The sequence below is a fragment of the Lipotes vexillifer genome, unplaced genomic scaffold (assembly GCF_000442215.2).
Source record: "Lipotes vexillifer unplaced genomic scaffold, Lipotes_vexillifer_v1.1 scaffold699, whole genome shotgun sequence".
Taxonomy (NCBI): Eukaryota; Metazoa; Chordata; class Mammalia; order Artiodactyla; family Lipotidae; genus Lipotes; species Lipotes vexillifer.
Window position 1 is genome coordinate 762,445 of NW_006788818.1, and position 26,385 is coordinate 788,829.

Here is a 26,385-nt window from a genome sequence, read left to right on the forward strand (position 1 = left end):
TACTAGAGAATGGACTTGAGGATATGGGGAGGGAGGGGGAAGGGTAAGCTGGGACGAAGTGAGAGAGTGGCATGGACATATATACACTACCAAACGTAAAACAGATAGCTGGTGGGAAGCACTTGTATAGCACAGGGAGATCAGCTCGGTGCTTTGTGACCACCTAGAGGGGTGGGATAGGGAGGGTGGGAGGGAGGGAGACGCAAGAGGGAAGAGATATGGGGATATATGTATATCTATAACTGATTCACTTTGTTATAAAGCAGAAACTAACACACCATTGTAAAGCAATTATACTCCAATAAAGATGTTTTAAAAAAAAAAGGCAGGAAAGTGTGTAATAAAAATCATAAAGATTTCCATGTAAGATAATTAAAATTTAAAAGTCTCAGCACATGAAGGATAATGATCTGTTATCAGAAATATTAAATCATATGGAAACACACTACATACCTAGACATTGCCAGGTAAGTGAGGTCTTACTACGAAGTATGTGGATGTTTTCTTTTAGTTCCTGAAAGAATGAAGATAAAAATCATAAAAAGGGTATGAGTGATTGTTTTTAAGTGAGTGATCTGAAACTTAGATGCCCAGTAATCCAAACCAAAACAACTCTTAACTCTGTGAAAAGATAAAGCTTTTGTCATAAGCTTATATTGCATATTCCCTCTAAAACAGTCTGTATAGTCTATATACAGTCTTTGCTCTAAATCAGGGCTTCTTAACCTAGCAACCTTGTCCTGTACACACTAGAGCCACTTCACTCCTACTTCACTCCTCAGTTGTGACAACCAAAAACGTCTCCAGACATTGCCAGATGTTCTCTGCGGTGTCAAAATCACCCCTGTTTTAGAACTGCTGCCCTAAATATATTAGAGAATAGGAACAATAATGCAAATTGATAAGACTCTGGAAGAGGATAGGGTAGAACTCAAAGGGTTGTTTTGTTTAAGGACTAAAGGCCAAAGGTTTTGAATTTTATTTCATTTTTTAATTAATATTTTTGGAGTATAGTTGATTACAATGTTGTGTTAGTTTCTACTGTGCAGCAAAGTGAATCAATTATGCATAATCATATATCCACTCTTTTTTAGATTTTTTTCCCATATAGGTCATTATAGAGTATTGAGTAGAGTTCCCTGTGCTATACAGTAGGTTCTTATCAGTTATCTGTTTTATATGTAGTAGTGTGTATATGCCAATCCTAATCTCCCAATTTATCCCTCCCTGCCCCTTTCCTCCTTGGTAACCATAAGTTTGTTTTCTACATTTGTGACTCGATTTCTGTTTTGTAAATAAGTTCATTTGTACCATTTTTTTAGATTCCACATATAAGTGATATCCTATGATATTTGTCTTTCTCTGTTCGACTTCACTCAGTACAACAATCTCTAGGTCCATTAATGTTGCTGCAAATGGCATTATTTTGTTCTTTTTTATGGCCGAGTAATATTCCACCGTATATATGTACTACATCTTCTTTATCTGTTCATCCGTCAATGGACACTTAGGTTGCCTCCATGTCCTGGCTATTGTAAATAGTGCTGCAGTGAACAGGTGCATGTGTCTGTTCAAATTATGCTTTTCTCCAGATATATGCCCAGGAGTGGGATTGTTGGATCATATGGTAGCTCTATTTTTAGTTTTTTAAGGAACCTCCATACTGTTCTGTATGTTAGTGGCTGTACCAATTTACATTGCCACCAACAGTGTAGGAGGGTTCCCTTTTCTCTACACCCTCTCCAGCATTTATTGATTGTAGATTTTTTTTTTTTTGCGGTACGCGGGCCTCTCACTGTTGTGACCTCTCCCCTTGCGGAACACAGGCTCTGGATGCGCGGGCTCAGCGGCCATGGCTCACGGGCCCAGCTGCTCCGCGGCATGTGGGATCTTCCCGGACCGGGGCACGAACCCGTGTCCCCTGCATCGGCAGGCGGACTCTCAACCACTGCGCCACCAGGGAAGCCCTGTAGATTTTTTTGTTGATGGCCATTCTGACCAGTGTGAGGTAATACCTCATTGTAATTTTGGTTTTTTTGGTTTTTTTGGTTTTTTTTGCGGTACACGGGCCTCTCACTGTTGTGGCCTCTCCTGTTGCGGAGCACAGGCTCCGGACGCGCAGGCTCAGCGGCCATGGCTCACGGGCCCAGCCGCTCCGCGGCCTGTGGGATCTTCCCGGACCGGGGCACGAACCCGCATTGCCTGCATTGGCAGACAGACTCTCAACCACTGCGCCACCAGGGAAGCCTGGGTTGTTTGGGGGTTTTTTGATATTGAGCTGCATGAACTTTTATATATTTTAGAGATTAATCCCTTGTCAGTCACTTTGTTTGCAAATATTTTCTCGCATTCTGTGGGTTGTCTTTTCATTTTGTTTATAGTTTCCTTTGCTGTGCAAAAGCTTTTAAGTTTCATTACATCCCATTTGTTTATTTTTGTTTTTATTTTCATTACTCTAGGAGGTGGATCAAAAAAGATCTTGTTGCAATTTATGTCAAGTGTTCTGCAAATGGATTAAATGCCCCAACCAAAGGACATAGAGTGGCTGAATGGGTTGAATTTTATTTTTAATCAAACAATTAAAAAGGAAAGTGTCTGATTCAAAGATATGCCCTTAAACAAGCTTAAAGAAGCATCAAAATATGTACATGTCTTATAAGAAGATTCCTTTATCAAGCTATTTTGTAATCATTCTGAGGATGCTTAGCAGAAGAAATCAGACTTAATCCTTTTTCCTAGAATATATTTTTAGGTTCCTGAAATCACCTATAAATAAATGGATCTTTATTTCAAAAGGCCTTCATAGAAGAAATCAGACTTAACCCATTTTTTCCTTCATAGACTACCTTGCAGGTTCTTGAAACTAATAGATTCCAAGGTTAAACAATCTGAGTTTTCCATTTTTTTTTTTTTTCATATTTTGCTGTGTCCACGTCCAGCCCCCTCCCGCCTCCTGTCCCACCCTTTATGGAACATTATCGTCAGGACATTTTAGCTTTTCTGTTAGGGTACTTTTAGCTTTCTTATTGCCATGATTGCCATCAGTTACCTGCCAGAGCACTAATGATTTATTTTTTACCTTCTGTATGATAGCCCACTGGACACTGTACCACTCGTATGTGTCCTGGAGTCACAGTTATTTCACCTGGTGGCTGTGAAATAGTTCAGTGACTCTTGCCTTCACTTATCTTTCACTTGTGCCTTTTTCACGCAGCAGCAGCCGTTGATCCAGCAGACCGAAGTCCTCGGCCCACCTCTGCACCGGCCATTGCTCAGAGCCAGGCCGCAGAAGGCAGCGTCCCAGGTGCACCTGTTAAAAAAGCAGTGGCTTCTAAAGCACCGAAGGAAACAGTGCAGGTTGAAGTGAAAAAGGAAGAAGTCCCACCTGAGCAACCTGAGCCAGAGCTCACAGAAGTGTGGAAGGTATGTCATAAGCCCAAATGTCTATAGCTAATTCACCTTTTGGTTCAGAGGTGTTGACTCCTTGACCAGGAAGATTCTCAAAGCACTGTTTTTTGTCGAATCCTAACAAAGTTATTTCTTCCTCACTCTTTCGGAAAGAAGATATCTCCCATTAACCTGTAAAATATTTTCATAGAATTATGTCATGAGGTACTGTAAGCTATCCCAGTTTTCTGGTGACCCACAGCTTTACCCAACTTAAATCTGAAAAAATGAGTCTGTAAAACACACCAGAACTGTGATCATCTGTTTTTAAAAATAATTTTTACTCATCCAGAAGGAATCTCCACATTCCTTTTTAAGAGTAAGCTCTGCTAGTACGAGTAAAATATAATTTGATTTCCTAAAATGGATATATGTGTGTAACATACCCAAAGAATATCCAGATATTATATAAAGCACATCTATATGGTTGTTCAAATCTTAAGAAACTTTACAAACAGGGGAAGATCCATCATGTAGGGGAGGTTATGCTACTGGGTTGTTTACAGTTCTGAGTTGATTGTACCCACAGTCACGGAACTTTGTTGAAAACTCACCAGTTTAATTAGTAGATTTCCCAGGAGTAACAGTATCTGGACTGATCTTTTATATGTTGATAAGCTTTTTAAAATACATTTAAACAGTGATGGAGTTGAGCTGTCAGTTCAGATTTATTGAAGTAAATACGAGTCTCACTGTTGACAACAGGAATTAATAGAAGCAGTCTTTATAAGGAAAATTACATTTTTACATGTCTGTTAAGAAATTTAAAACCATATAAGACCTTGGTAAGTGCTCTCCCCTTGGCAGATGGATTAATCCTGTTCTTTTGGAGCCAGTTCAATATCTAGTTTACCTATAGAGCAGTGGCCAATCTGGCTCTGTTTTGATTGTATTAAAAAAAAAAACTATTCAATATGACATATAGTTTTCATGGTCCTTTGAGACCAACTTGAATCCAGAGTGAATGGTAGGTGTTTGCATTTTTGTATCTAGCCAAATGTACATGACATTGACCACCAGGTTCAGTATCAACAGTGCCTTTTTAATGTTAGACTACTCCAGTTTTTAATGTTAGGGTAGCTCACCTGGCACTTTTGACTGTCCTTCCGTTTGTGATACTAACTGAAAAGTGTTAGATTACTGGAATTGGCAAGGGAATCTTTTTGGTGGCTAAGATTCTTTTGGCTTTATGCTAACTTATTTGTTCTTTTGCCTGTCTGACAGACATAAGTATCCTCAAGAATAGGTTCCCTTTGCTCTTGGGACCTCAGCAGAGTGGAGAGATCACTTCCTGTTATATGCTCACCATTTAAGTGCCAACTGGGGGTCTTCTTGCCAGTTAATTCTCTATAAATACATTTTGAGATACTTGTATTGAGATCAGACTGAAAGCCACCTCTGATAACCTTCTGTTATGTTACTGTAATAGTAGTGATGGAGTTAAGGGTGACTCTGAGTTGATTTTATTTGTAGCAGTTAGAAAAAGAAAATAATTATGGATTTTGCCTGAAGCCGTATTTACTATATAAAGCAGCAGTAGTAATAAAGTAGCCTTGTAATTGTGGAAATCTCATTGCCTAACACTAAGTTGGTGCCAGAGAGAGATAGCTTTTTGGCATCTTGAGTCATTTGACAAGACCTACTCTGCAGGTGTGGAGATAGTACCTTTCCTCATGTGCATCTTTATCTCCGTTGATTTTCTCTGTAGGAGCATAAATAGAACTACTGTTGCTACTTGGTCTCCATTCTTAGATTGAAGTAGAGGCTCTCAATTTCTTGCTGTTGGATTGCTAAGGACCCAAAGCAAGAAGTCATTATTCATTTAAACAAGTAATTTAAACTTTACAAAATAATTGAAAACTTCCATTTGCTAAGCGTTCACAACTCTATGAAGATATTATCTCCATTTTATCAATAAAAGACTCAGGTGAAATAACTTGTTAATGGCAACACAGCAATAATCCCAGAATAATCCCAGTTATTTCTACTGGGATTCAGAGTAGAAATAACCCAAATTGTTAATTACCCCAGTAGTTAAAAGGACTGTAGCCAGATGTGCTTATGATTTGACAGTGTCACAAAGGTTGGTATCATCTTATGTTCTTTACATTCAGTCCTAGAGAAAACAGCACAATGACATTATATTCTGAGGTAATGCTGCCAAGTGTGATTTAAAAGAATGTGTCAAGGGAATTCCCTGGAGGTCCAGTGGTTATGACTGTGTGCTTTCACAGCTGAGGGCCCAGGTTTAGTCCCTGGTTGGGGACCTAGGATCCCGCAAGCTGCACAGCGGCCAGAAAAAGAAAAAAAAAAAGAAAGAGTACATCAAAACCACAGATTAATGAGGTTCTGTAAAGAACGTAATGATACAGGGTAATTGATTTGACCCTTAATAAAAACATGTTTCTCATTTTGATATATCCAGTGCTTTAGGCATTGCTCACTCTTGGTTTTTCAATTTATGCTTACTCCATTTTGGGTATATAAAATGACTGCTGATAAAGGTATTTCAAAGCCAGGCAGGAGGCCTTAGTTATTCTCTTCCTGTTCTTAAGGATGAATCTTTTCCATCCACCGAACACATGGGCTCCAACTCCCTGGAGAGGAGATTACAGTGTGTTGAATGTTGCAGCTGAGCCCTGTGTGTGCTTGTTTATAAATCAGCCTTGGAAGTAATTGCATGCATCAGTAACAATTTGGATTGAGTTTATTTTGATGTGTTGTTGTCTAATAAACTCAAGGGTTAAACTTGCCTCCTTAAATATATTGATCAACTAACAAAATTTTTTGTATTTACCTGCTTGGTGTCATATGTGGTTTATTTTATGTGTGCTCTAAACTGTAAAGATTTTCTTTTTGTTTCTGCCATGTATGTCATACATTGGTATCTTCGTTTGTAAATTTGTTTTTATGTTATTTAAGATACTTCTACATCATTTTTAAAAAGCAAAACAAAAACATGACTTTTTAAAGTCTAAATTATTATTTTTAATAAGTACTTTTTAATAAATAAGTATAAATATTTTCTCTTCATCAATAGAATAATTACCTTAATTTTCTTTTTTGATCCTTTGGTTGTCCATATTACCTCTTCAGCTTTGAGAATGTGATGGTGAACTAACAGATTGCTCTTGAGAGCAGTGTCCTTCCCTGTAATACCCCCGTAAGACTGCATCATGATGATTACATATCAGCTTATTTCTCAAGCAGCCTAAAGATGCAGCTGATTTGGAAATGACGCTATTCATAGAAACCTACTAACCTGAAATGTTTTTACCACTTTATTTCTTAAATGTAGGTGGAAAAAACCCACATCGAGGTCACAGTACCCACCTCAAATGGTGACCAAACACAGGTTTGTGCCAATAGTCCACTTATTCCTTTTCCCCTCCCTCCCCAATTTTTTCTTCCCTCCCACTCCCTGCTCCTTAAAAAAAAATGATAAGTTGAAGGTTCAAAAAAACTTCAATGAGCCAATATTTTATCATTTTTCTTTCTTTTTTTAATAATGGCAAAACAGAAGCTTGCAGAAAAAACTGAAGATCTGATAAGAATGAGGAAGGTTAGCCATTTTTCACTTTCACAAAATCACTTTACCATCACCCATGCTGACTTTCAGAGTGCATTAAAAAGACAGTGATCCATTCTTTTCATTGATTTCTCTTAATCCGAAATTACTTTCTAATAGCAGGTATACATATACACATGTTATGTATATATATGCATATACATACACACATATGTATACCAAAGAAATTATAATCCTATACTATATATTGAAAAATTTCATTAAAATAAACTTTCCAGTAGGAAAATATCTTTTTAAACAGAATGAAATAATTAGTGAAGGTCAAATCTATCTTTTATATTTAAACTTTGTAAGAAATATTTCACAGTGGTACCATATGCTTGGAATCGTTGACAATATTTTATGCATATTTATTATGGAAACCATCATAGCAGCAACTCCCAGTATTGCTAATAATTATGGCTTTGGCCGTTCTGTGTCTCATTCTTCCCAACCATAGAGTAGGATGAATCAATTCTTACTGAATAGAATATTGATTGAGCACGTATAAAATGCCCTTAGATCTTTCTTATGGAAGATATTAGAGCCATACGTACCTGCAGTATTACTAAGTTTGAAATAATGTCCAAAACGCTAAATAATGTCTTAAAGCATTTCCCTACTCCATGGAACACGGAGAGTCAAGGCTTCTTAAAGTCATGCATTTTAAGATAACCCTCAAACAGCTCAAAGAGGAACATAAAGCAGCTTGTTATGCAAGAAGCCAATGAAGCCAGGAGCACTGTCTATTTAAATAACATCGTCGTATTCTTCCATCATTCATGAACAATGTCATCCATTTTCTAGTGGTAATCATGTCCTCTGTGTGTCCTTGTGGTTCTGTGACCATTTCATGTTGGCATATGCTGCGCTATGGACATTTAATTTTAAATATTTTTTTTGGTTTGCCAATTTGCAGTTTTTTTCGCGCAAGAACAACATTTTAATTTTTTATGCTTTTCTGTTTTTCCCTCTTTCATTTTCACAGAAAAAGAGAGAGAGACTAGATGGTGAAAACATTTATATCAGACATAGCAATTTAATGTTGGAGGTTTGTATGAACTTGAAGCTTATTTCAGTTGGTTGCTTGTAACCTTCTGCATTCTTTGCTGATCCCCTTTCTTCTTTCTATGCTGCATTTGGTTTTGCATGCCATTGCATGAGAGAATTTTAGGTTTAAAATGCTTTTGCATGTTGGTAAACATGAAGATATGCAACCATCTCTACTTCTGACTCTTTAGTTTCCATCTCTCATACTTATCTAAAAATATATGATTGGGACTACCTCAGCATCCCATGGTTCCATTGTTTTACCCACTTTTAGAAAGAACTGCATCACTGTTTAAAAGTTCCTTGAATTGTCCAAGAATATAAACTCCTGTATGTTTCAAGCATCTAATTTATACAATTTTTTCATCTTCTGAATCAGGAGAATGTGGAAAAATAGGAGAAATGGTCACAATTCAAAATGGACTTAAATTTTTGAGGATACCAAAAAATGACAGAAGAATAGTCAGGGGAAAAAAAGTAAGATACAGGAAGGAAAGAAGGGAGGCTAGCATTTAATGAGTAGTTAGTATGACATTAGATAATTATAAAACAAGCCTATGGGTATGGGATTTTTATTTTAAAGAGAAAATTGAGGCTAAGAGAAATTAAGTAATTTCCTTGTGGTTATAGAGTTGGTAAATCAGTAAAGCTAGGATTTGTGTTAGGGTCCATCTAACTCTATTAAACTACACTTTTTTTTTTTTTTTTCCCATTCGGAAATAGCAACATACTACGTGCTGTAGGAATTGTAAGGTCATTTTCCCATTGTATTCAATATCGGTCAGATTTTCACCAAGCCTATATTAGTATACTTTATCTAGTGTCAGGCTCCACACGGGATAAGGAAAAAACTAACTAGAAGATTAGAGGAACTCTATGAGGAAAAATTAAGGAAATTGGAGTTATTCTGTACAGAAACAGGCCATGTTTACACTTCAGAAACTCTTACCTGGAAGCTAATGACCTAATTATCTTACAACTCCACTCAAGACAGAACCAAAAGAAATGGGTATAAATTCTGACATCAGGGATTTAACTCAAGTATAAAGGAAATGTAACTATATAGGAAGATGATAAATCGTTCTTGCCTTCAGGAAGCATCCAATGTAGGGACAAATGGAAGAGAGAAACAATAAATAAGTAAACAAATACTGATAAAATGATTACAAGTTACTATAAAAGCTATGAAGGGGAAATAGTATGCTGTGCTAATAAAAAGGACCTGCTCTAAATAAGATGGACAGGGAAGTTGTCTATGAAGAGGTAACACTTAAGCTGAGACCTGAAAGATGAACATATGTAACGGTAAATATTATTAAAGTGGATGTTTGAAGAAACTTTTTTAGATAGAACTCTAATAGCATCCAGTAATTACTTAACGTCATCTATTGTCAATACATATATTTTGAGTGCCTGCTAGGTATAAGATACTTTGATAAAAATAAAAATTATGGCCAGTTTTCATTAATCATGTACTGTGTGGTAGGCACAATACCAAGTGTTTTATATATGTTTACCTCACGTAACATGAAGTTTTCTTAGGCTGGACCCTAGGATATTTCAAACTTGGTAACTAGATCTTTTTGCTTTAGCGCATAGCTGAAACTAGACGTGAATGGTTCCGCTTCTGAGATTAGGGAGAATAACAGATATCAGTTGATCTCTTTATACTCAGCAATGTAACATCTCCCAATTCCAAACATGCCTATTTCTTGACTTGTCCATCTGTAATTCTGCCTCTTAACTGGAACCTGCAGTACCAATCATATATTTGTCCTTTGTTCAATGAGGTGTGTTATGGCTTCTGAGACTCACAAAGTCCTTGTGTGTGATACGTTTTTCCCAATATTTCATTGACAGCCATGAGAGGGGATTTCTAAATAAGTGTGTGTTTGAAAATTAAAACTACTAACTATCTTTTGAGAATATTTTCTATTTAATTAAATGTTTGGTTTGATTGCTGCTAAAATTATAGGATGATAGGCATCAGAAAGTGTCTAATCTGAAAACAGCCCAAGTAGTTTGGCTAACCATCATTCTCTAGTATTGTAAAAGTTTTTTTCTCCCGCTTAGGGAAGTTCTCTCAAGTTATCTGTCACTCTAGCAGATTTTTTTTTAAGCATTCCCTCCTCCCCCTACTCCTACCCCACTCCCACTAATGCTTTGTTCTGGCACAAATAAGGTCGAGTTCATTTTTAGATCTACCGTTTGCTCCTCCATCTCCCAATGAGAACCTGTAGCAAGTTTCTGTGACAAATTCTATTTGGAACAGGTCCCTTTGAGATCTTAATTTAACTCTGTGCCCCCACAGGTTTCCAACAGAGCCAGCTAAGAAGGATGGAGAAAGCTCCCTCAGAAGCTGCTGATTTTATTGGAACATTTATTTTCTCAGGTTCCAAGCTAATCAACAGCTAGGCAGGACAAGTAACAAATCACCACTCTTTTATAGTAAGAGGCTAATAGCCCAGAGAGTTATGGTTTTATCATAGCCTCTCTTGATCATTTTTTTTTCTTTTTTTTTTGTGGTACGCGGGCCTCTCACTGTTGTGGCCTCTCCCGTTGCGGAGCACAGGCTCCGGACGCGTAGGCTCAGCGGCCATGGCTCACGAGACCAGCCGCTCCGCGGCATGTGGGATCTTCCCGGACTGGGGCACGAACCCGTGTCCCCTGCATTGGCAGGCGGACTCCCAACCACTGCGCCACCAGGGAAGCCCAATCATTTTTTTTTTGCTCCATTCTCACCTTTAACCCTCCCAAATATGTTTAGTTCTTGGCCCAAGCAGATTTGATTTTGTCAGGAGCTAGGTCACAGAGCCTTCCATGCCTGATGGGTCTCAGTTGTTCAGCCTACTACTGAGTCTTTGACTGACCTTGTTCCTGCTTTTCTTTAGCTAGTAAACATGATTTTCTTGCTAGAACAAAAGTGCAAACTGTTGTTTCCCCATGGTGAAGCCCATATTCTTGAGCTATACTCACGTTTCATCCCAGCAGGCAAGAGGTACTCTTATGGGGGAGCTACAGGATTGCCCTTTTTGGGTTAGTTTTCTCTTTGACTGATCTCAAAGCACATAAACATCATTCAGTCAGAATAGACTATTAAATAGACTATTAAATGAATTTTCTGAATGAATATCTCCATAATCAAAATTGTGTCATATGCCTCACTGATTCTTTTTCCTATACTGTTTTCTCTTTGACATTGCTTTTGAAAAAAATTTACTTAATTGCAGCCTATATTGCCCCAGGAAAAACTTTTAAAACAAATTTTTATTTAAATGAATTCCTCCCCCGCACCCTCAACACCAAATGAGGCTGTTTCCCACGGAGCCAAAAAAAAAGTCTAATCCCCAAATTCACACAGCATATTAGGAGATATATTTAGTATTATGCTTTTCTTGGATACAGAGCTGCCTTGATATATAATAAACACAGAATTTTTAGCAGTCATCAAGTGACAGGCTCCCACATGTTTTGATTTCAAGCATAGATCTTTTGAGGGTTTTTTTGAAGAAATATGTTGGACCAAGAACATTTGAGTTTTTGTCTTCACGTTGTATTTCCCAGATTATTTCTGGCCAAGTCTCTTGAAAGTTGGTTTATCCCTCCTGTTACATAAAATTGAATGTTATTTCTCATATTATTTACAGCTTTATTAGCCTAGTTTTCATAATTTCTCCCTGGAATATTGCCTGTGAGAGCTTCCCCCTAGTTGTCCAGTAGTCACATCTGCTGGAACAGTTTAGTTATTTTAAGTCATCAGGGAGACATATAAGGTATTTGACAAGTTCTTATTAAATCACTCCCCATCCATTGACGGTTACTGGAAGATGGTCCCTAGTTTGAATGGTACTGAGGGATGAAGTGAAGCTGTCAGAAGCTGCAAAACATAAGGCTTTTAGTGTGTGTGGATAGTATTGACAAAGAAAAAAAAATCCATTATATTATATACCCCTGAGTAATTATTCAGAGGTAGTAACCACTTGCTCTGGAGACTTGAGCCAGGAATTTCAGTAATAAATTTTTGTATCGAGAAAGGGCTATTCCTGTTTACCAAAACCCAGCAACAGTCACCTAGTGGTAAGAAAGCAAAACTATCTCCAGGTAGAAATAGAGGGATACTGTACAGTTGCAACTCACCAAGGCAAGGCAACCCATGATGGGAGTTGAATCTTTCACCATGTCCTTCGTTTAACAGTTTCTCCTTCTCTGTTGCTATCTCCATCCTGCCTGAGCTGAGCCTAAATCAGTTCCTATCAAGCTGAGGCTAATTGAGTTGTGGGATTACCTGCTTGGGATGAGGAGTTGGAGATCTAGTGCTGTGTCGTAATGGGAAGAAGAGTTCTAAAATTAAGGAGTGAGCTCTCTACAGGTTATATAACTGCTAAGAGCTATAGGGTTACGATGCTTCACTGCTTCCAAGAAAAGCATTGTGTTAAAAAAAAGAAAAAGCAAATATACCATATTGTATATTTACAATTTGAATGTAATTTATGGATTAACAACATCTATCCTGGATGTGGTGTATTTTCTACCAGTGCCCATAGTCTATGATGGGCTCCCCTTGATGTTGTTTTTTTCCCTGAATATTTATTGTTTTGCATCTTGTCCTTTCAACTATAGGATTTAGACAAAAGTCAAGAAGAGATCAAAAAACATCATGCCAGCATCAGTGAGCTGAAAAAGAACTTCATGGAATCTGTACCAGAACCACAGCCTAGTGAATGGGATAAACGCTTATCCACTCACTCTCCCTTTCGAACACTTAACATCAATGGGCAAATCCCTACAGGAGAAGGAGTGAGTACCTTGTCCATGTGACCAGTTGTGAGAATGAGTGAGATAAATGCTTTTGTATATTGATAATCTGTATCTGAAAGTTTAGAGCTGAAATTTAGCTTTGGTGTCTTACCAATTCATTCCAGCTTTAAAGCATTCATCATCAAACACTTGTTTTAAGTCATATAGACTACTCAGTCCAATTATAGGGGCCATTTGGAGCTACCAGTTGATGACTGGGCCCTGAGAACTGTCTCTGCAGCTGCATGCTTCTGCCTAGTGTATGTTTACAAATTGACCATAAGCCAGTGGAACTTTATGTTCAAACTGTGACTTCAGGGACCAGAGAGTTTACTAAATTTAGTAAGGTCAAAATTTGGAAAGGGATAGGCATTTTTTAAAAACTTTGTTTGAACATTTGCACAACTTAGAAATGTCTGGAATGGTTGACCACAATTATATAATAAACCAAGGAGACCTCAGCCAGAGAATGCAGAATACCAAGTATTAATGATTGTATTTCAGTTTTAGAAGAACTATTGATGATTTATTTTATCCTTATGAGTAACATCAAGCTTTTAATACACTGTTTTATAAGATGGTCACAATTAGAGGAAGAGATGCCTTTTAGAGGCTGTTCTTTTTCTATAATTGTTGTCATTACCCATTTTAGAGATCCTACACCTGAATTTGTGTAATGAGAATATCTTAAAGGTTACCTTGAGCACATATTCAAAAATTCTTTACTTAACCTTTACCCTATACAGGTTAAGTATGTATATAAATAGTCACAGTGGCTCAATGAGTGAGTGTAATGATTTTAAAATTATATGCTTGTTTCCTCCCAAAACAATAGCAATTCTAGTTAAGAAAGGTAAAGTGATGTCTTAATAATTTTTTAAAAATTTGTTTCTATATTCAGAGTTCATGGTAAACTATCCAACTTACTGTTTAGTTTCTGGAACTGGAGAAGATAATAAAAGTTGGTTCACAAAGGATACATTTTATATTTTTCAAAATGTGATTAAAATTGGCTAACAGTTCTCCAAATAGAGTTGAACCAGCTTCACCAAGAAGGCTGGAGAATTCCTGAATGATGGGCAGGGAGAGAGAGTTACCAGGGTTGATAGGATGCAGTTGTTCTTATTCACTGTCCTCTCAGCCTCCACTCTCTGGTCTAAGTGGACATTAGTTCTGTATCCCAAATCTGGAGCATATACCCTGAACTGAGACAGTGACTGCTTTCTATAAGTCTATGGCTCCCTGATAAAACACTTGTTGCTACCTCGTCTGGCTAACCCTATCTACAAACCATAACTGCATATTTTCTAGAAGTTTTCTTTTTGATTCTGTGCAAGTAATAAAAGATACTCAACTACTTTGGAGAAGTAACTTAGTATCCTCTTGGATGAGGTTTGGTAAATTTGAACCAGTCTCCATTTCCAGAAAATATTTTGTATCTTAATAGAAACCCTTCAGAAACCATCTTAGGGCTAGTTTTGGGAATGGCTGTTTCATTCTGTGGACTTTAAAGAAATGACTTTTATAAATTAAATTAGATCAATAGGGAGTACTTTAGCTCTAGGGTTATGATATTACCCCTCTAAATGAATAATGCAATAAGTAAGAACTATATTGTAATAACCTTTTATATAGGATAATTCTACTTCCTGGCGTATCTTACTTTTTCTTTAATAATGAGGACAATATTTTTGTTCTCTGGGGATACCTCTTCCACCTTTGACAGCATTGTTGTTACATTGCAAGGCAACTGAATTTTGTATAATTTGTGTATGACCAGGTGAAGAAAACCTCTGTCCTTCCCTCGGAAAGAAAGGTTGGTGGGCCAGAGGTAATGCTGCTGTTATGACTTGTGCTTCTCAATCAGAATTTGCTCTTGTCATGGCACTAAGCAGATAATTCCCCCAGAACTGAACAGCAGCTGCTCAGTGATTTTTTTTTCTTTTGGCTATACTGGTAAATTCACACTCACCGCCTTTTGGCCTAACACATAACATTTTCGCTGCTGCATTTTGCAGCTTTCAATTTGCTTATTTCGGCGCATGGCTGGTTGAAAAGCTGCATGAAGATATAAATATGTGTTCGGAGAGAAAAACGAATTTAATTGTACCCTATTCTTTTTATGTTGTCTTTCTTCTCCCCCTTATTTTCTTTTAAAAATCATTATAATTTTGCATCCTTTCTTTTCCTTTTTTCCTTTTTTTGCTGACCAGTCCCCCAGCTACTTTCTCCCTGATACGTATCACTTAGGGGTGTGCAAAGAACCAGTGTTGAACTTCCAAACAGATCAGAGAAGGCTGGCTCAACTAAGAGAACTTAGAGCCAAGTTTTTCCTTTCATAGAAAACATCTGTCTTGACTGGATGGCAGAGTACAGAAATTGCCAGGGGAGAAAAATTTCTCAATTGGACAATTGGAAAAAAATAATTTTCCTTAAAAGTATCAAAACCATTTGCTTAATGTGTTATATAAACCTTCATGATGGTTGTTATTATTATTTTAAATCATGATTCTGAAGCGGGGGAGGGAGTTTGTAATTGTTGAGATTTGTGGGAGTTTGGTTTATGGTTTTTGGGGTTTTTTTTCTGGTAGACCTTGGAGACTCATAAACTTTTATACTTTCGTTTTTCTTTTGCAGTCTTAGAAATGTATAGGATTAGGATTTTTATTCCCTTGAGCAAAAGCTAATTGCCATACTGAATGAACTCTTGCAGTTTTCTAAGTCCATATGAAGAGATATGAGGATAACATTTTATATTCTGCCATTCTATTTGTAATAAAAGTAACTTTTCTGATGGCAAGAAGAATGCTTCATTATTGGCTTTGCCCAATTGATCTAAGGAAAATTGGCAGTACCAAAGCAATGAAAAATGACCGAAAATTTGTGTGAATATCCTTAAAGGAGGAATAAATACTATAACTAAGGAAGTCCAGTGATTCCTTGAACTTTGAGGACTTCTACTCTTCATTCATTCATTCAACTACCTATTGAGTACCCTACTGTGTTATAGAAACTTTGCCAGTATAATTGCCAAAGTAAAGTAAAATACAGTGTCCAAAAGATCTTCCCAAATCCTTTGCACATCCCCAAGTATCATTTTTGAGCATTTTCCATCTGTCATTTTGTTCATCTTTCTCTGTCTTTCTTGATCTTCTACTGTGAAAGCAGACACAGGAACGTGCTCTATTAGTGCAGGATGAAGAGAAAATTAAAAGGCAAGAGAGATCTACTGAAAGCGCCTTGCCCCAGCAAGAAAATGAAGAAATTCTTCCCAAGGTTTCTATTCCAATCCCTGAGGATCACAAGTTTCTCAAAAAGTGCCACCTCTACTCTAGTACTTTTTCATCTCCTCGTATTCCTTTTGTGATGTCTTTTCTCGTGGTTCTTGCATTGGCTGTCTGGTGGTTGGTCTTTCTGTGATCGGAAAACAGGGTGCTCATCTGAAATGTCAAGACTAAAACCATTGAACTTTGTTGTTCGCTTCTACTGTGTTATCTCCTGTGTGATCCCCTCTGATCTTGATAGTTCACTGTCCTAGGGGAGAGACTGTGATCATTTTTCTGTCAATAAAATGTTACTCTTTGCAGAATATATATCATGGGGTGCAAAGGAGTAGCAATGCATTGCTCAAGCCAGTTTTCCTCACCAAAGTTTAACAAGTTTAGGCAAATCTGATTTAAGTATATGGCAGGTTGGTACTTTCCCCGAAAGCTTTAACTCTTTTATCCTGCACGTTCTTATTGTTCACTGTTGCTATGTACTCCTCTCCAGTGTTTCACAGAAAGCAGGATATCCTGTAGAAACATTTGATGGAATATTTTCCTAATCTTCGATAGTTATTTGTGGGGCATGGGCTCTGTAGTTTAAGAAAAAAATTCAAGTTGCTAACCTTTCAGAAGCCTTAAAATGATACATTTTAATCTGTGAATCTATAACCACTCCTTTTCTTGATATATCAAACCAGTATATACAAAGGCCTTTTGTGGGAAAGGGCTTTTGACTTCTGTGGCCTTCTTATGTGTATTTCTGAGACGTACAGGGACAAACAACTTTATCCTGCCTGGTGTAGAAAAGAGATCTGCAAAGGTTAAATGCATTTTTCACAAGTATAATGTTGGCGGTTTAAGGAAAATGGTGCTGGTGCCCTTTAGCCTCCAGTCAGGGCTGAATTTTCCAGACTACTCTGCCCATCTTTAAAAGTCCTGGAATAACAAATTTCTTTAAGGTCTGTACATAAACATACCCTTCTCTGAATTAAAATACTGTGTTACTTTATGAGTTAAGTAATTATATTGCTAGAAGCAATATTTAGCCATTATGATAAGCTTAAAATAGATATTGATATATTTTGTTTTTCTGATAGACTTTGGACTTGTTTATTCTTACATGTGTGTTGAAATCAATTGTTTTTCATTGATGGCCTTGTGAGCTAAGGTTCTGTTGTGACAAGTATGTGTCTTCTGTTTGCATGTTGATTTTTAAGGCTTACCTGAAGTAAATATGCGTGTGCTCTCTCTTCACAACACAACTCGGATACCTAACCTGTTTTTTTTTTTTCCCCTCAGTTTTAATGAAATCTTGCATGTAGCTTGCTTTTTATGGCACTTGAATGTACCAATATGGATGATTTGGTTAATGTTGTCTCAAATATTTGTTTTGAAATCTGAGTTCATAGAGTTATCAAATTGAGATTATTGCACTTTACTTCTCAACACTTCCAGCTGATGTAACTTCTAAACAAGACTTTTTGTTTTTAAGATGACGGTGTCTTAGACCAAAAAAAGAGAACCCTAAAGCCAAGAATCTTTTGTCCTTCAACACCCACTATTATTATTCTATCTTCTCTGGAGACATGTAAAATAATTCTCTGGTATTTCCTGAAAACTGCTACTCTGTTATTATAGCTATCCAAAAAGATGGGAAAGAAGTGAGAAGCAGGTTAAAATTTAAAATCTGGTATGAGTATATCTTTCATGTCACAGGCTATGTCTGTTTATAAGAAATATTTTGTAATTAAGCATATTTATTGATTCACTCATAATAAGAAAAAAGAGACCTCAAATTAACCTGAAATATTGCAGAACCATTCTTTTTTGTTTTTTTTTTTTGTTTTTTTTTGGTGGTACGTGGGCCTCTCACTGCTGTGGCCTCTCCTGTCGCAGAGCCCAGGTTCCGGACGTGCAGGCTCAGCGGCAACGGCCCACTGGGCGCAGCCGCTCCGCGGCACGTGGGATCCTCCTGGACCGGGGCACGAACCCGCGTCCCCTGCATCGGCAAGGGGACTCCCAACCACTGCGCCACCAGGGAAGCCCTGTAGAACCATTCTTTAACACAGAAAGTGATCAACATCAGTACTCCCCTTTATCTGTGAAATAGAGATATGAGAGATTTCCTTATGAAATAACAGAACTATGGCATTGGTTAGATTCTTTTGAATTTTTTTCAAGAAACTAAAAAGGAAATAATCTTAGGATTTTGTTGATACTTTTATAACTGTTTCAGATTATATTTCCAGTTTTCATCCATGTACATAGCATTTTATTAATTATTATTGTAAACGTCCCCTTGAGTTTTGTTTCTCTTTGTATTGGAGTTATTTCAAGTCCATTAAAAGTCTAGTGTAAACCAACAATACTTTTCGGTTTTCTGAAGTGCAGCAGGAGCCCTCAGAGGTCCTTGCTGATGATCAAAGGAGAGGCCCTTTCTTCTGTTAATAGGGTGAGAATGGTTGAGGGGGAAGGGCTGATACTTCGTATTGGACTAATAAGCTGACCAATGCAGGCTCAAAAGATATGCCCATCACAGTTATCAGAGGAAAAATATTTTACACTGCTGCCAATATGTATAACATAAATAGTCTTGGTTTCCCTCTCACATCTTATTTCATTCTTGGTACCAGAGACAGATCCAAATAACTGTGTGTTGGTTTTACCCTGGTTCAACTTCTTAACAGCAGGTTGATGAGTGAAAAACAATTTGGACTAAAGGCATCAATACAGACCAGTAAAAAGTCTGGGGTTTTTGCCTTGGTTTTGCTATTAGTCATTTCTAGGGTGACTCTGAGAAGTTCACTTAACTACTTGGTGCCCAGATTTCCACCTAGTAACGCAGAGACAAACCTACCTCATGAGAATGAATCTGTAACATGTTCCAGGAACCAGAAGCTCTGGTTGTCATTAAATTCTTGGTCTTTTGGGGACTGGAAATGAAAAAAACAAACACATTAACTTCCTGGATTTTTAAAAATAAAAGTAAGCAATTAAATAGCTGTGTTGATTTCCATCTACTCTATATTGATATTTGACCAAACACTTAAAACTACTAAAGTTAAAAATTCCTTGTACTCTTAAGCAATTCATCTTACCCATATGGTATTTTAGAGTGGACCATACTTGAAGATAAATCCAGCCTCTATATTCTGGACCTGTCTTTTAGCCATATTCTTATGCTAATGCATGGATTATGAAGGAGATTCAGTTTGCATGGGTCAATTCTACTACTTGTTTATATCTTTGGTAAAAGTTTTGAAGGGAGAAGATATTGACTCTGTTGACTAACATGAGACTAGTGATTATGTGTGGACTAGATTTTGTTGCCGTCCTAGATCCTAGTACGTTTCTTTCTATTAGATATTATTGTAAGTTTTACTCTGAAATTTCTGTGGATATAAGCCAATTCATTTCTTCCTACATTCCTAAGTCACTACTGTAATATTTCCTATAGAGAAGCATATAAGACATCCTACACATTAGAGGTTTGGTTATTTTTTGAAGGCATTACCAATCAAAATTTATATTTAGGCTTTACCTAGTGATCATGTATTTACAAAAGGAAGAGAGAAAATTCAAAAATAATATGAGACACTTTCTCAGTGTTGCTTTTTTCTTGCCAAGAGTATTGAGCATAGTAAAGATATATAGAACTTTTCTACCAAGTTTCCTTCTCTTCTGTTCGTCTTCATAGAAATTATAAAATCCCAAACTTTTTTACAGCATTCTCTATTACATTGCGGAAGACTATTATATTGTCTCTATTATACATAGAAGTTTTGCTTTTTTTCACTGCATTCAAATGAGCCCTGTTGCTTGTAATTTTGGTAGTAGAAATGGAGACAACTCCTTATTCTTATCTGTGGGATAACTCCATCTGCCTCCTCTACACTGTAGGGAATAGTATCAGTAAACCTGGCTCATTTCTGCTGCTGTTATCCCTCATGCCCTTGGATCTCTTTTTTACTGCATCAGAACATTATGCAAAAAGAAACATGTTGGTGTGGACCTTAGGAATAGACACCTGAAACGGTTAAGAAGTTGTTGTTAAAGTAAGAAAGCCATATAAAGTTAGGCTGGAACAGGAAGACGGGTAGCTGTGATCACAGCTACGATTACAAATTCATGGAGTATTTCATTTTGTAAACGAAATTCCTTTCATACTAGAACTTGAAAAATAAAGAGAAGAGAAAGTAGTTTATTACTCCCACAGATCAGAAATAAAGGCTGAAAGCTAAATAACTTTAATAATAGCCTAACCAAATGTACAGATGACAGATTGTTGAGGAAACATCTACGTTAGGAATGCTTTTCTAATCTTTTGTGATTGATATCCTAGAGGGTAGCCCTCCCCTTTATCATAGTCAAAATCCTGTTTGGGGTAAATAACAGAATAAATCTAATCTTAAAGATTAAAGGAGGTGGGAAGGCATAGAGTCCCAACTATCTTCTCAGGTCCCCCAAATCAATAAAGGATGCAGTTTAATTCTGTCTGTTTAAAGAAGAGTCTCCATATTTATAGAATCCTATCTCAACAAAACACAGAGAATAAGAATTAAAGGAAAAACATGGTTACTGCTATCCATTCTTTATTCATTGCCCTCTAGGGCAATCAATGTATTGCAGGGATGGGTTGCAAAGAGGCAGCATTATCAGAATTTTAGGATTGGATAGGCCCCCAATCCAGCTCCTCTCCCCTCCAATGCTTGATTCTTCTGTACAGTATCATTTAGAGATTCAGAGACCAAGTGATCTCCCAGCCTGTGATTAAACATCTCCCAAGATATAGCACGTTATGTCTTTCAACATCCCAGATTTTTAGATATTAATCATTCATGTATTAAGTCAAAGTCTGTTTCCCTGTAGCTTTCACTTCTTGGTTCTAAATGGAGGCATTCTGAAGAATTTTCTATCTTCCACATTATAAGGTCTTCACCATAGTTAAAAGTAACTCTCACGTTGCAATTAGTCACAGTTCTTGCCCTCAGATAACTTACCATCTGATATCCAGTTCTGTCCCAGTCTTCCTCCTAGCATGTTATCCTTCTGCTTTCTTCCTTTCTTTTTCTAGCTTTTCTTGTTTTATCAGCTCTTTTTCTTTCTGGCTCCATTGCCCATTGGTTGCTTCCCTATGGTTTATTCAGTTTTATGTCCCTTCCCAATGACTTGCCCTCTCTAAAAGAACATTTTGGAATTCCTGGAAATCCCAGCTTCTTCATAGATCACACAGGCACTTGGGGTTTTTTGTTTGTTTTTTAGATAAAGGAGTTGGGGAGGAGGGGGTGGGATAGTTTTGTAGCTTTGGAAACTTCTTGTAGCCCAGAATCTGTTGACAAGATTGTATTGCCATTATATCCTGAAGCAGCATACCACCAGAGCCTGCATTCTAAGTTTGCTTGCCTTCTCTGACAGCCTGGCTAACCTTTACATCCTCTATAATAGCCCTCACATGATTTGATTTATGCCACTTTGATATGATACAGTTATGAAACCTTACTTTCTGTTTAACATTCTGATTTTGACTTAGAGCCCCACTAGAAAAAGTGATATGAAAAATTTGAAATGGGGCTTCCCTGGTGGCGCAGTGGTTGAGAGTCCGCCTGCTGATACAGGGGACACGGGTTCATGCCCCAGTCTGGGAAGATCCCACGTGCCGTGGAGTGGCTGGGCCTGTGAGCCATGGCCACTGAGCCTGCGTGTCCGGAGCCTGTGCTCCGCAGCGGGAGAGGCCACAGCACTGAGAGGCCCGCATATTGCAAAAAAAAAAAAAAAAAAAAATTTGAAATGTTAATCCATCTCTTTTAGTTTTGCCTGTCTCCTCAAAACTGTGAGATTTTCAGAGGTGTGAAGCCTTGTTTTATCTATCTTTGTTTGCCAAAGATACCTTTGTATCTCAGATATATAATGAGTAATTAATATTTGTTAAGTTGAATTAAATAATTAGTAACATGGTAACAGATAAAGTCTAACTTTTCACTTAGAATCTCTTGTATTAGGACACAAGTTTGTGCCAAAGTAATCACCCCGTGCCCAATCAGTACATGCAGGTAGCCCAAAAAACCCATATATGGCCCAGAAGCCACTGTCTCTCCTATTAATCCTGTAGTATGGTCCTTGGTTTATTCAAAGAACCTACGTATACTTCTATGATAGGTGTCAGTCTCTCTTGTTAATGTCTTGTAATTTGATTCAGTTAAAAGCTCTTATCCATTTACCACAGTAATAATCAACTATTTTCACTATAGAATGTATTATCGAGACCAGGGTACTTGTCTATATACGTAAATACATCTTGGGAATGTGATATCATGAAGAGAACCTGTTATTTGACATTTTGCGTTTATCTAAAATACATTTCAGAGAGCAGTTTGATACATTTGTCTTGTGTTTTATATGATATAAAAACACCAGTTGTATCAAACTCTTGTGGTATCAAGAGTTTTATATGTCAGACCAGGGGTTGACAGACTTTTTCTGTAAAGGACCAGATAATAAATATTTTAGGCTTTGCAGTCCATATAGTCTCTGTCAAAAGTACTCAATGTTGCCATTGTAGAGTGAAAGCAGCATTGACAATAAATAAACAAAGAAACATGAATATGTTCCAGTCAAACTTTATTTGTGGGCACTGAAATCTGAGTTTCATATAATTTGTATGTGTCACTAAATATTTTTCTATTTCTTTCCCAACCATTTAAAAATGTAAAACCATTCTTAGCTCATAGCCATACAGAAGCAAAGAAAGGGCTGGATTTGGCTGCTGGCTGTAGGCTGCTGACCCCCAACATAGGTCTAGAGAGAGAACTGATCAGTTAGATTTTCTGCCTTTGTACTGTTTCGAAGAGCTGTAGTCAAAATCTTAGCATCTTCATTCAGTGTTGAAGTGTTTTTGGTCTTGTTTATGATTAGAAATGGAAAACAAAAGACAAGGCACTCATTCCTATTATCTGGCAGCCAGGGTACACCTGAACGATAATCTAAAATATCTTTACCACCACAACACGCCTGCCTCTGTCAGTTTCCAAATTGTTCTGTGTTAACTGTGCTCTTAACATGTTCAACAACAAATCCAGCTAACCCCTTTGTTCTTTTTGGTTTTTAAGGGTCTGCCTCTATCTCCCCCTAAGGAATAAATAAACAATTCCCAAATTCACCTTCTCTTTCGCTGGGTTTTAGAGATATCTATTGAACATGGTAAAGAAAGTGAAATGATTTTCACTCTAAATTTTTGGTACACCATAGTGTATAAATTTAAGGTTGGCATCTAAGGGAAACATTTTAGAAGGGTTCCTCTTTCAAAATAAAGATTTCTCTGAGAGGAGTTCCCTACTTCAGGGCTGATTTGGGCAGTATTTACCAAGAAGTCAGAATAAAATAAAGTTCTATGCTTTCGGAGGTGTCTTTGCTCCCTAGTTGACTGGTTGTGTTCTGAACGGTTCCTTGGTCTGTAATTAGCTTTGGGAGGTGCTTTCTACCACATTCCTAAATCTATGTTCCTTTCCCCCTGGTCCAGGATCCTTTAGCTGTGATACATGGTTGAATAAATTGTTTATCCATTAGCAGTTGAGCAAGATATTTAAGCCTAAAGAAATCTGCTAAGAACTTCTCTTTTTGGAATATTTTCTTTGATATTTTTCTCATGTTATTTGCTTTGTTAATATGTAAAATTATTACAAATAAATCTTATTGCAAATCTGATTCTGGTTGCTACTAATCATTAAGGAAATGAGTCAGTAATGCTGCACATAGACCCACTACCAAAAAAGGGGGGGAAGGAACCTCTGCCTCAGCAGATCAGCAAGAGATATTGTCACCCAGTCTTTCTAGAAAAATTCTCTTGTTTTTTTCCCATATTTTCACTCTTCTGTGTGGCCCAGTAATTGTCTTATGCTCAGTCCTAAAACAGAGATAACTTATTCACATGCGTTCACTTCTGAGAATATTAATGTTTTAAATCAGCTTTGGAACTATTTGACTTATTTATACAAAGTTTTAAAAATAATTTTTTTCTAACCCACTTAACCTGTCACTACAACACATGTAATTGTCACATCTGTTAGAAGCATTTTTAATATGCTGAATTTGTCTTGTTTTGTTTTGTTTTGTTTTTAAAAGAAGCACTCTACAAATTAGTAGTTATTAATGCCTGTCTGATCATATTGAAGAGTGAGGATGGAGTGGGTGTGGATGTGCTGGCATGAGGAGAGCTGCTCCTATAATGTGGAATTGACAGAAGGTCCACTGCTTAATCTCTTACTTCACCTTGGTGAACCTTATCTCTTATCTTACTCTCACAGTTGTAGATTCTGTTGTATCATCCAGGTGATTACTTAAAACCAACACTCCACATTTTGAAGTGGTCTATTTACTAGCACAAAGTATGTACCTTGTTACCATGTCTGAGTAATACAGAATTTTGTAGTGTTTCTCCAAAGCCACATTCCTTTTAGGAATTTATTGAAAATGTTAACACGGAAAACCATTTCATTATTATAGGATTTTTTGGGAAGAGAAGACACAGCTAATTAATAACTAGTCATCGTTTTCTGTTGTATATAGTTCTGTGGAATCAAGGTGCTATTTTCTAGATATCAAATTGGGATATAATATTTTCCTTAAGTGCTTATGGCTTTAATAATTTTTGGAATTGAGACTTCTGAGAAATCCTGCCAAGTGTATTTAATTGTGTTCCATACTAAATGATCAGAGTTTTTGTGCTGGTTATAGCCCCTTCCTTTCCATCTCCCATCTCTTCAACTCTTCAACTCAACCCTTCTTAGTATAATGAAATAAACTTGACTGGTCATGTCTGATCTCCTAGACATGTTTAGTGTAACCTTTCATATATGCTCAATCACTTTGATTTCTATAGCTCTATTCAGGTTTGAGAACACTCATTTGATCTGTGGAGTCCCTGCTGGTGAGTGCAGTGTTAAGGCAAAATTTTCTATTATTTAATAGTTAAAATTTTGCGTCAGGCACCGATTTTACAGCTGTTTGCTTTTACATTCACCTATTCTGGGGATAATCTAATAACAGCACTATTTAGGAAATGACGAAAACTATGTTTGAAGGATAATTGTCATTGGCAAATTCCATTTGCTGGCATTTTTAAAAGGCTGCATTATAGAATGATTTTGATTTTCCTACAATAGGCAATTTTACCAACCGTAATTTAATAAAGGCCAGTGTCTTCCTAAGTAAGCTCCTTTATCCAGATGTAATTTTTATATGCCGGAGAATAGCAACGGACAGTGAAAATGACTCAAGTTTTGTGGAGAAGCTAGTGAGCACTATAAGGATGTACTTCTAGCCAGGGAGGGACCAGTAGCATAGCAGCTTTATTAAAAAAAAAAAAAAAAAAAAAGTAGGGGAAGATATAGCCAAAAGAGAAAATTTAGACTGAAGAGAAATGTATTGTATGATTAAGAATGACACACTAGAGAGGAAAGATAGAATTTTAAAATCGTCTTTTGCTAGCCACGTGGTTACTCTGTTGTTAGTTTATCCCCATCTTGAGCATTTGTGATTCTAATGTCCTTTTCTAAACTGCCAGTTGACGTGAGTTTTCCACCGAAAGTGTATCAAAACTATTATTTATGAAGGTTTTGGGGGTGGAGGGGCCAGGAGATGTTTTTCTTTTTGGTAATTTTTGTTCTCCTTTCTTCGTTTGTTTCCTTTTTCGGCTGAAGAATGGGCTGCTGCTTGACCTGTCATCTTTTTGTGCTGTTTACACATGGCTTTTACAAAAGAAGCCATTACCACATCTGATTTATCTCTTATTGCAAGTGCCTCTTTAAAAGCATTTGTTTTAACTTAAATTAAAAAACAAAAAAGAATCACCAGGTTAGCATTATTTTATAACCAAGGGAAACACTGATATTATTAATTTTTCAAAATAGGAATAAGATTACAAATATCGATAACATAGTAAATGTATAAAGACATGTGTTTCACTTTTTAGAGCTTTTTCCCAAGGCACTTAAAGCCATTCTTTTCTGAGACATAAACTTGCCATGTTTTGTTAGAGAAAAGTATGTGGAAACAAAGCACTCGCAATTAACTGATCTTATCAGGATTGGAGTCTACTACATTTTTTAGTTTGCATGTTGCAGACCATTTGGGGGTATTATTTAAATACATCTTGATAATTTAAGTGACTGTAATATTTATCGTTTACTTTAGTTAAGAACCAGGAGCTGGACTCTTCTGCTGGGTATCTTCCTTCTGTGCTTAGCAAGATAACCTCGATTC

At 37.0% G+C, this 26,385-nt stretch overlaps 1 protein-coding gene across 8 annotated transcripts in view; it reads left to right on the plus strand.

The window, feature by feature from the left end:
- The window catches only part of EPB41 (erythrocyte membrane protein band 4.1), a 207,941-nt gene that overhangs the window by 145,634 nt on the left and 35,922 nt on the right, over positions 1-26,385 (plus strand). For 3 of the 8 annotated variants that reach the window (XM_007461824.1, XM_007461820.1, XM_007461819.1), the window contains 2 exons: positions 3,215-3,423; positions 12,686-12,862. In XM_007461824.1, the coding sequence (XP_007461886.1) occupies positions 3,215-3,423; positions 12,686-12,862 (386 nt within the window). Of the gene's footprint in view, positions 1-3,214; positions 3,424-6,745; positions 6,803-6,967; positions 7,010-8,003; positions 8,067-12,685; positions 12,924-26,385 lie in introns of those variants that run through there. The other 5 variants (XM_007461825.1, XM_007461823.1, XM_007461818.1 and 2 more) reach the window with 4 other exon arrangements.